A 10155-nucleotide genomic window follows, 5' to 3' on the forward strand; every position below is an offset into this window, starting at 1 on the left:
GCTCGTTCCCTCGGCGTCAATTAGCTAGCCAGCTAACATGCTATTCCATTAGCACCCTGGTACTAACTCCGCCTTGTTTGAAGTGCGTTTGAATCAGAGTCGCCTCAGTTAGTGTCCGCTGTTGACACGCAGTCGCTGGATTTGATCTCGGAATTGACTTGGGCGCGCAGCGCGTGTTGGCCGAGGCTCGTCGCTGCGGCTCGCACACTAGCTCGCGTTAGCATCAGCGTCCCTAGTTACCAGGAGGGCTGTGGTCTGTTTTCATCGGGGATCTAATGCTGCCACTTGGAAACGAGAGGGACACATGAGTGGAATCCCCGATATGCATTGGCATCGGTTCAGAGGAGGGAGTTCCGACCTCTTTGGAGGCTCCTGCGACCGCGGCCTCGAGTTGGGAACTCGGCTGAGAAACGCACGGGCTCCCTCCCGCAGAAAGGCTCGCACAGTTTTGCGGGAAAACACGAACTAAGACATATTTTAATCGACATTCGATATTTTAATGGTCAGCTTAATGAGATGTTGCGTGCCAGGCGGATCGGTAACGTTCACCTGCCGACGTATCGTTTGTATGCAAAGTGTCCCCCCTTCTTCGCCAGTTGGCATGTCGTTAGCTCCAGTTAGCGGCGGAATTACTGAACTGTGGGTTTGAGCTTAGCAGCAGCAACGGTGCCGCCCACCTGCTAAACAAATACAACATTGACATCTTGTTGGATCGCAGTATTTTCTGGTGTCGTGCTGCCGATCCGCGTGTTAGTTGAATGAAGAATTTCAGGAGAAGAATGCCAATTTAAATATGTCTTTAGTCAACAAATTAATTCAAGATACAAATATACAGAGCTCTGGGCCGAGTTCAAAACCCTAACAACAACGTTTTGTCAGGGGAATGAAGTCTGACTGCTGTCTGTTCCTTGACCCAGTCCTTTTATACATAAAGTAAACACCCAAACGCTCTCCAACGTTGTCCTCCTCTGACTGGCTGTCTGGGCTCCAGACTCCTGCCTCATTGGATGTTGAGGCAACCGTTGCTCCAAGTCTCTGGTTACTGATAGTGAGAGGAAACTAGTACTTATTTAGGAGGGAGCCAAATGATCCTTTCTTCCAGTGTGACCCATTGAAACAATTTGCCGCAAGACAAGCCTGAGATCAAAAGTTCCCATCCCCGTGCCTATGATGGGTCATAAGTTCCCCACCCTGTCACTGAATGGGTTGTAAACTTTTTGGCGGTCTGGCTTTTTGTGTCAGACTTCTTTCAACATTTGCAGGCCGTGCCATTTACTAAATGTTTGAGGATAAACTGGAAACGGCAGTGACACAATCAACAAATAAACACAGTAGTAAATTGTCCTGGCCAAACCAAAAGTGCAATATACCCTTCTACCTCTGATGGAATGGAGACTTTCAGTACAGTATAGACTACTGTTTCACCTCAAACCACAGTAGCAGAATGACAATAAACTGCAATATACGTGGTGAGAGTCTCCTGCTCCTCTCCCGACTGCCGCGCGCGGCTTGAGGATGTGAGCGCCTGTGACTACTTTGGGGCGGGGGAGGGGCTCACGGCTGCTCGCTGATAACAGGGACATACCAGAAAAGTCTTCAATAACACCAGGAAAAGTCGCTAGATTTGTCACTTTTGACAAAAATAAAGTCGCTATGGGGAGTTGGAAAGTCGTCAGATTTCGCGAGAAAGTCTCCAAGTTGGCGACACTGCACTTCACGCGTGTGCCGTTTTAACTCTGCTTCCAGGTTGGAGAGGCATGACTTTTGTTACCCTCCTCCTCCTTTCTAAATGTGGATACCTTTGCATCCCAGCCAGATGGAGGCCATGGAAGTGGACTTGCCCACGGTGGCACCGGGACCCAGCAGCAGCAGTCAGCCTGCAGCTGCTCCAGCTGCTGCCCACGCCACCGTGCAGCTCGTCATCTCCGACTCGGGGAGCAGCACCGAGGTGGAGGACGAGGACGGCGACGGAGGCCAGACGGCGGCCCGGGTGCCACCCCGGCCCCCCCCGACCTGGGCGTTCAGTCAGCGAGCGGTCGGCGGCACGGCGGTGAACTCGGCAGGTCCCGACGGGCCGATACGACGGCGAATCAGGTACGCAGAGAGGACGCGCTGCTCAGAACGCTGTGGGTAAGATGCCTCTAGAGATGACTGTGTGTGTGTGTCTTGTGTTTGTGTTTGTGTGTATGCCACAGACAGGGCCTCAGGGTGCACTACCCCAGCCAGACTGCAGCGCCCTCCAGAGGCTTCCCTGACTTCCTGCTCCGAGCCCCGGCCGCCAGCGTGGCGCAGCCAGAGTCGGGCAGCACCACGGAGGTCAGTGACTCCGATGAGGAGGAGGAGGAAGAAGCGGAGGAGGACGGAGGCGGCGCCGGTGACCAAGGTCCACCGGCGGCGGCTGCCAACGCACCTCCTCCGGCGAGTCCCCGCCTCAGTGACTCCGCCCAGCAGGACGCCGGTCCGAGCGGTGAGTGCCGCCTTCCGGAATACCCGGAAAAGTCACTGAAAGCCTTTTTTCAGTTCTGGAAAAGCAATGACATTTTGTAAAATGATTGAAAGTGTTTGGAAAAGTCCTGCAATTTAACCGCAACCCCTGACGAAGTTGCAGAATTTGTTTGTTGTTTTAACCTGACGAAGGCTCAGGGTTAGCATGCTAAGCAAGGGTTAGCATGTTTAGCAAACCCCTGCATCTCGCATCTCCAACTAAGCCGAGCTGACTTGCTGCGCCTCCTCCCTAGTTCAGTCTAATTGATCACCCACTGTTTTCACCTAGAGTTACCTTTAAAAGTCCAGTGTGTAGAATTTGGCTTGATTTATGATTTCTAAATTTGTTGTTTAACGTATTAATAAATACATAAATACATCAATAAAAGTGTATCCTCGCATTACAGTAAAAGTAATTTGGTTATCCTACCCTTTGAGCGGTTTTCATCTATATAAGAATATACACAGAGCCATAAGAGGCTCTCTCCTAATTAGGTGCCATCTCGCGCCACAGTTTATTAAGGAAGTCCGGTATATAAATACCAGGCTTCCTTAAAAATGTACACACTGAACCTTTAAGCAATTATTATATCTTAAGGGAATTGGCAAATGTTCACTTCTGCACATTCTGACGTTCATGTCTGAAAATTCTGTATTTGTAGGTTGTGGTAAAATCATGGAAATTTTATGCATGGTCATGGAAAAGTCTTTTTTGTCAGTGCAAATGAGTGGGAACCTTGCCAGTGTGACCTGTTTAATCCCTTCACTCTGCGTGTGATTGTGTGTCTTGACCTACAGTGGCTGACCGGTCAGAAGCTCCGAACCCTGCAGCTCAGGTAACTGTCTGTGCAACGTCACAGCCAATGGCCTGTTGTATGATTGTAGCATCCTAGACCAGAAGAGCCAAGCACACATGGGTGGATTCAGTTCCATCAAGATCAATTCGTACATACATACATATAATCCACACACAAAATACGAATACACAAAATACAAAATACTTGTTCTAAAAAAATAACGTGCGCACAAAGAACTCGTTTGTGGCCACGAAATAGTCTGGGGGTAGTCAGCGTTTAACTTCAGCTACCTGTTGTAATTAAGTATTAAGCACAAACCTAATTAAATTAAATTACTGTCTAAATGTGGGACATATCAACAAAATATTGACAAGAACATAATAAGAAAAAAAGATACACACCTCAAGGACGCCCCGTGGGCTACTGCAGTTTGTAGGTACTTTGTGTGCACGTTATATTTATTATGTTGCCACAAATTAGCATTTTGTCAGAACAAGTTAATGTTCCATGTTCACATTATGTCTACATTGTGGCCACAACTTATCCCCCTCAACCCACTATGTCACGTCTGGGACTTTGTAACCCCGGCGAATCACCCCAGTCCTTTCTGCAGGACTGTAACAATTTCCTGTGCTTTTTTTTTTGTTTTGTTTTTTTGCGTGCAGCCGCTCCCCGAGGTGTCGAGGTCCTCCTCGACGTCCCAGGGCGAGGAGGGCGAGGGCGACACCTGCACCATCTGCTTCGAGCCGTGGACGACGGCCGGCCAGCACCGGCTGTCGGCGCTGCGCTGCGGCCACCTCTTCGGCTTCACCTGCATCCTGCGCTGGCTCAAAGCTCAGGGAACCGCCGCCAAGTGTCCGCAGGTCAGCAGCTGCCCGTTCAATACCAGGGTGGATTTCGATGCCCTCTGCTGGCCGCTGACGGGAGCGTGTTTTTTTTTTTTTCCTCCACCGTTTGTCTGCAGTGCAACAAGAAGGCCAAGCGTGCGGACGTGGTCCTGCTGTACGCGCCGAGGCTGAAGGCGCTGGATAACTCTGAGCAGGAGAGTCTGAAGAGGTGAGGCAGTTGCATCCAGGAGCTCCAGGGGTCCCACCAGGAGTTTGATGATGACGTCCAAAAAAAAAATCTCAGGGCCGTCATTTTGGGTGCAGAACCTTTATCTTCTGAAGCCTGACCTCCGATTTACAAAAAAAACCAAAAACATGGTGTCTGTGTTGGGTTCAGGTCTCTGGAGACGGAGCACACGCTGAGGATGAAGGCGGAACTGGAGTCGGCCGAGTACAAGCAGAAGCTGCAGGTTGTCACCTGCAAGTACGGGCAGGTGCAGAAAGAGCTGCAGGTGAGTCGAGCGATCAGCTGATGCATCGTGGGAGGGAGGTCACCAGGACGGTTTTCCCCTTGAACTCCTAAACCGGAGAAATGGACCAACTGCACAAGCTGATGCCGATGTCACTGCAGTGCAGATTCCCTGGTTACCAAACTGATGAACTCCTTCTCTCTCCCTTCTCCTCTTCTGCTCACCCCTCCTCCTCCTCTTCCTCTACTGCAGGAGCTGAGGGCTCAGATGGCTCACAGGAACTCCCTTCCTTCCTCCTCCTCCTCCACATCGGCCTCCTCCTCCTCCGCTTCCTCCATCCACCTGTCTGCCTCTCAGCAGGCCGATGGCGCCAGGAACGCCCAGTACCAGTTCTCCAAGGGGCTGCTGGTGGCCGTGAACGGAGGCTCGCGGGTCCTGAGCTACTGTGAGCCCCTGAGCTGCCTGCTGGCCTCGCAGCCGTCCCCCCAGCCCACGCTGGTCCCCGGTGAGACGCCCACCACCACCACCAGATCCTCCTCAGTGGATCTGAAAGCCCTTTCGAAACTTTGCCACACCCAAAGAAACAAATGACTTCACGTCACACCTGACCAACCCTGTCTGCATTTTTCTCTGGCTCCCCCGTCAGGCTGGGGTGTGAAGAAGGTGAGCGCGCTCAACATGAAGGCCAGCCAGTACGTCCCCATCCACAGCAAACAGATCCGGAGTCTGAGCTTCAACCAGCAGAACGACAGCCTGATGCTGTCTGCCGCGCTGGACGGCACCATCAAGCTCACCAGGTGCTCTGTCTGTCTGTCTGTCTGTCTGTCTGTCTGTCTGTCTGTCTGTGTCTCACACACACATCACACACTTATCTTCTATAGTGAAAACAAGTCATTTTCAAATCCTGGATATTGTGGAGGAATACATCTAATGTGTACGAAGGCTTGGCAATTTTGGACCAAAATAAAATCCAGATTTTCTTTCTCTGAAAACTCCATTTTCCATTTTCGATTTTGATTTGTCTGTTGTTTTTTTTTTGTTGTTGTTGGTAAGACTACATAAGACAGCAAGTGTCGGAAGCCAGACATTTCTACAGTACATGATGTATACTTTATGTATCTGAAGTGCCACCGCATCCGTAAGTTTCCACTTGGCGTCTGTCTTGTCATATGGTTACACCACGTGAAAATGAAGCCGTTAACGTTAGCTGCTTCGGAGCTCGTGGTGGTCGCGTTGCAGTCTTTAGCGGGTACCGCCCTCAGGCACGCTTTGCAGCGGGCAGCGGTTTGCTCTTGAACTGAGACAGTGAAGTCGTGCCAGTTCCACGCGACTGACCTGCTTTTTGTTTTGTTTTGGTTTTTGCACTTTTTAGCAACAAATTTCTCGCTTGATTTAGCTAACGCTGACAGAGGGGTGTGGGTGAAGAAGCTTCTCGAGGGGGAAGGAGGACTACGGTAGCCTAGAGGCGGCGACCCGGAAGCATGCGAGGGGAAATCGATTTTCTGATTTTCCTTTTTCTAACATAGTCTTCGATTTAAAATCAATTAATCACAAAGCCCACTGTCTACATTTTGTAAAGTTATGTGTGTGCGCGCACTGTGTCTGTTGCAGTTTGCTCACCAACACGGTGGTGCAGACCTATAACACAGACAGGCCGGTGTGGAGCTGCTGCTGGTGCCTGGACAACAGTAACTATGTGTACGCTGGCCTGGTCACCGGCTCGGTGCTGGTTTACGACACCAGGGACACCAGCACCCACATCCTGGAGCTGAAGCCGCTCCGCTCCAAGTAAGTGCGTACACACGCACGCACACACACACACACACACACACACACACACACACACACACACGTCCAGTGTTGGGAAGATTTCTTTGGAAATGTAATTGATGACAATCACAAGTTACCATATTGAAAATGTAATTGTAGTGTAACTGTTTTATTTACTTTATCAAAGTAATGTAACTAATTACACCCGATTACATTTGGATTACTTTTCTAAATTTTGAATACGCATTCTCAACTGTTTAGACCTTTTAAATGAGAAAAATCCATCATGTTTTTTGCCAAGATTTGCCTGCTAAACCAATCATATAACTTAACATTTCATTTAGAACTCAGTGAACCCCATTGTAAATGCAAAATGCATTTTTGCATTTTTTCATGATTTTTAAAAAAAAAATGGATATTGTTGCTGCAACATCGAAATCACGCAGGCTACACTCCAGAGAGAGACAGCAGTAGAACCAATCCGAATCATCAGAATAGCAACAAACACTTGGTCTGTGGAGGGAAAGAGAAAAGGACGGTGGATTAGCGCAAAGCCAACTCGTGATAAAACTGTACAAAACCACACACACACAAAAAAAAAAAAAAATCAAGACCCCCCCCGGAGTTTTTTTTTGCTCATTCAATTATTTTTTTTTGAAACATGTCTCTCTCTCTCTCTCTCTCTCTCCCTCTTTCTCTCTCCCTCTCTCTCCCTCTCTCTCTGTTCCTCCAGTTACCCCGTGGTGTCGCTCTGCTACGTGCCGCGGGCGGCGTCCAGCTCCTTCCCCTGCGGCGGCCTGATCGCCGGCTCGCTGGACGGCGGCTGCTTCTGGGAGCACATGTGCGAGGGCGCCAACTACAGTCCGCACCTGCTGCCGCGGGAGACGGCCGGCTGCATCGACATTCAGGTGGAGGCGGAGAGCCGACACTGCCTGGTCACCTACAGGCCAGGTGAGTGCGCAACGTCCGGTGGGCGATCAGACCATGTAACCTCATGCCCCGACCGCATGCGCTCGTTGTTATAGCTTCTCATTACGATTTAGTTAGAGTTACTAGCTAGCTATTTTTTTTTTTTTTTTTTTTACGTCAAACTCCAATATTTTGTCACCTCTGGGCCAATCAGAGATCACCAATTGTCACAGCCAGACACAGTTTAAAGGGCCAGTATGTCAAATTTGCCTTGATTTATGATTTTTATATTGGTAAAAGCTGAACTTACTGCCCGCAAATACATCAATAAAAGTGTATATACGCGCAGTACAATAAAAGTAATTAGGTTTTCCTACCCTTTTCTCATATATATTAGAATATACATTGATATATGAGGGTCTTGCCCCTAGTTAGCTGCCATCGTGGGCCACCTTTTTTTTTTTTTTTTAGGAAGCCCTCCTGACAGTGGCCCTGAATACAAAAAACACTGTCACCGTTGCTTCAGCTGTAGATCACAGGGAATTAGAGAGAAACCACCAGAATGTTTCCGCCTCGTCTAAAGCAGTTGGCGTCTCCGTCGACGACACGCAGACGGATTTCGTTGCGAGTTGGTGAGGGGGGAAATATTTTTTTTGATGTTGCCGCTCGCCGTGCAGGACGCGCCAACCCCAACCTGCGCTGCGCCCTCATGGCTCTGACCCGGACGCCCCAGCAGGACTCTGGCCAGCCGCCCAGCTGCTCCTGCTTGCCGGTGCAGACCTTCAGCGCCGGCTCCTCCTGCAAGCTGCTCACCAAGAGCGCCGTCTTCAAGAGTCCCGGCGGGGGCGGGACCCTGGTGTGCACCGGGGACGAGGCCTCCAACTCCACTTGGGTCAGTGTGCGTGTGTGTGTGTGTGTGTGAGAGAGACACTCGATGGAATGTTTTCTCAGGAGTTTTAGGTTTAATGATTCATTTATTTGCTTTCCTTTCATTTCATCTGTTTTTCATTATTGTTTCCACACCGTAGCAAATGGGTGATAATGAAAACTATCCAAATGCAATCAAATTATATTTTGATTCCCACCGCAACCTAACTGTTAAAAAAAATAAATAAACGCGTGTATTAATGTTCATCTATTATGACACTGTTATGATTTTCTCCAATCCCACGTGACGGTCCCTCCTGACCTGCAGGTGTGGGATGCAGGCAGCGGCTCGGTTTTCCAGAAGCTCCCCTCCGACACGCCAGTGCTGGACATCAGCCCGTTCTCCGTCAACGGCGAGCACTTTCTGGCCTCGCTCACCGAGAAGATGCTGAAGCTGTACAGGTGGGAGCCAACGGGAGCGGACGGCCAGTGAGACGTTGCGGTCATGCAATGCCGGTGGCGGGCGGCCGACGGGCCCGAGGCCGCGTGGCGTGAATGTCTCCAGGAACGACGTCGTCGTGGCGTCTCCACCGGCGGAGCGCCTGCTGCTAACGCCGCCTGGTTTCCCATCATCCTCTGTGTTTACAGCACGCAGTCTTCCTGTGTTGAAGACGTTTATTGGGTGAATGTCGAAGGACTGCGTGTGTGTATGTTATTTCAGTCTTTGATTTTCAGCTCCTCGCTGTCTGTTTCTGTCCCCCTCCACCCTCAACTGAACTCAAAAGTGCCAAAAACGCTGTTCTTCTGTAATATGTATGTAATATATTCTGTATCATGTATTGTTTCTTTTTTCTTTCTAAAGGAAGTTGTATATAAATGTATATTTGCTACCAACCGTTTGTGTACAACGTCAAAAGTGAATAAAAATTATGTTTTTTAAAGTTACCGCCCTCATCGCATTAGCTTTTCTCCTTGCTGTTCTCCTTCCAGACTATGTTAGAGCTTCTATCCAATCACATTTCACAAATTGTGAATATTGTTGCCAGGGTCCAAGAGGTGGAGACGGCACCAGTACGTTTCTGAGACATCCATCAAGAGAGACTTGAGATGGTCCGTCTGGGTTTTGTTGGGGATGTCTGAACATAACTTTCTATTTGACGTCGTGAAAGTGGGTTGGGTGGGGCAAAACCAGAAGGATGGAGGGGATGTATCAATCAGAGCGGTGACGGCGACTTTGAGAAAGTTATTTGAGGTTCGAGAATTCATAAGACAAAACTGTTTTTCTTATCAGAAAAAAAAATGTCCTCCGAGTTGTGCAGATCTGCAACGTGCCTGCAGTTAGATGCGGTGCTATTGGCGCAGCCCAGGGGCCGTCTACAAAGTACAACACCAAAAAGAGGTATGGATTAAAATTTCCATCCAACTATTTTCAATACCTGCGGCCTACATTCTGCAGATGTCAGAGGAGGTTCTGGATGAGTTGGACCTTCAGAAGTACAAGACATCATGGGAGGGAAGATTAAGACTGATTCCAGCTGTGAGGAACTGCAGGAAGGCTGTGTCAGTGGAGATGTGCACATCAACAAACTAAATAAAGCTGCACGTCATAAAATGTTATCATTATAGTGATTTTTATTTAAAGCGTCAATTTCATTTGAAGAAGGTTACTTTATCCATAAAAGTACTGCTACATCAAGAAAACATTGTTATTTGCATGTTTTCTTTGCTCTGCCGCCACTGATACCTCCCTGTTTTTGTTCAGTTCAGTTCCACATACCGTAATTTCCGGACTATAAAGCGCACCTGAATATAAGCCGCACCACCTAAATTTAGGGGGGGAAAAAACAAATGTGTACATATACAAGCCGCACTGGACTATAAGCTGCAGGTGTTTCGTCAGGAAACGGGTCCGCGGAGCGGATCAGTTCGGCGGCTGCGAGTCTGTGACTCTGGACTCGCACCACGGATCCTGTTTGCGGGGTCCCGCTGGTCCCCTCGGTTAATTGGTATGGAGTCGGACCAGAACTCGAG

General features: G+C 49.2%; 1 protein-coding gene across 1 annotated transcript; it reads left to right on the forward strand.

The window, feature by feature from the left end:
• Positions 1 to 1780: 1780 nt before the first annotated feature.
• On the forward strand, positions 1781 to 9073 carry rfwd3 (ring finger and WD repeat domain 3). The gene is made up of 12 exons (XM_076028699.1): positions 1781 to 2094; positions 2196 to 2467; positions 3283 to 3320; positions 3947 to 4144; positions 4246 to 4337; positions 4506 to 4620; positions 4831 to 5083; positions 5225 to 5375; positions 6190 to 6366; positions 7082 to 7299; positions 7935 to 8149; positions 8453 to 9073. Exons 1-12 carry the CDS (start codon positions 1790 to 1792, stop codon positions 8615 to 8617), a joined length of 2199 nt encoding a protein of 732 aa, XP_075884814.1. The 5' UTR covers positions 1781 to 1789; the 3' UTR covers positions 8618 to 9073.
• The last annotated feature ends 1082 nt before the right edge of the window (positions 9074 to 10155 follow it).

The sequence above is a fragment of the Nelusetta ayraudi genome, unplaced genomic scaffold (genome assembly GCF_046127955.1).
Source record: "Nelusetta ayraudi isolate G7.1 ecotype Tasmania unplaced genomic scaffold, CSIRO-AGI_Nayr_v1 ptg000026l, whole genome shotgun sequence".
In the NCBI taxonomy this organism is placed as follows: Eukaryota; Metazoa; Chordata; class Actinopteri; order Tetraodontiformes; family Monacanthidae; genus Nelusetta; species Nelusetta ayraudi.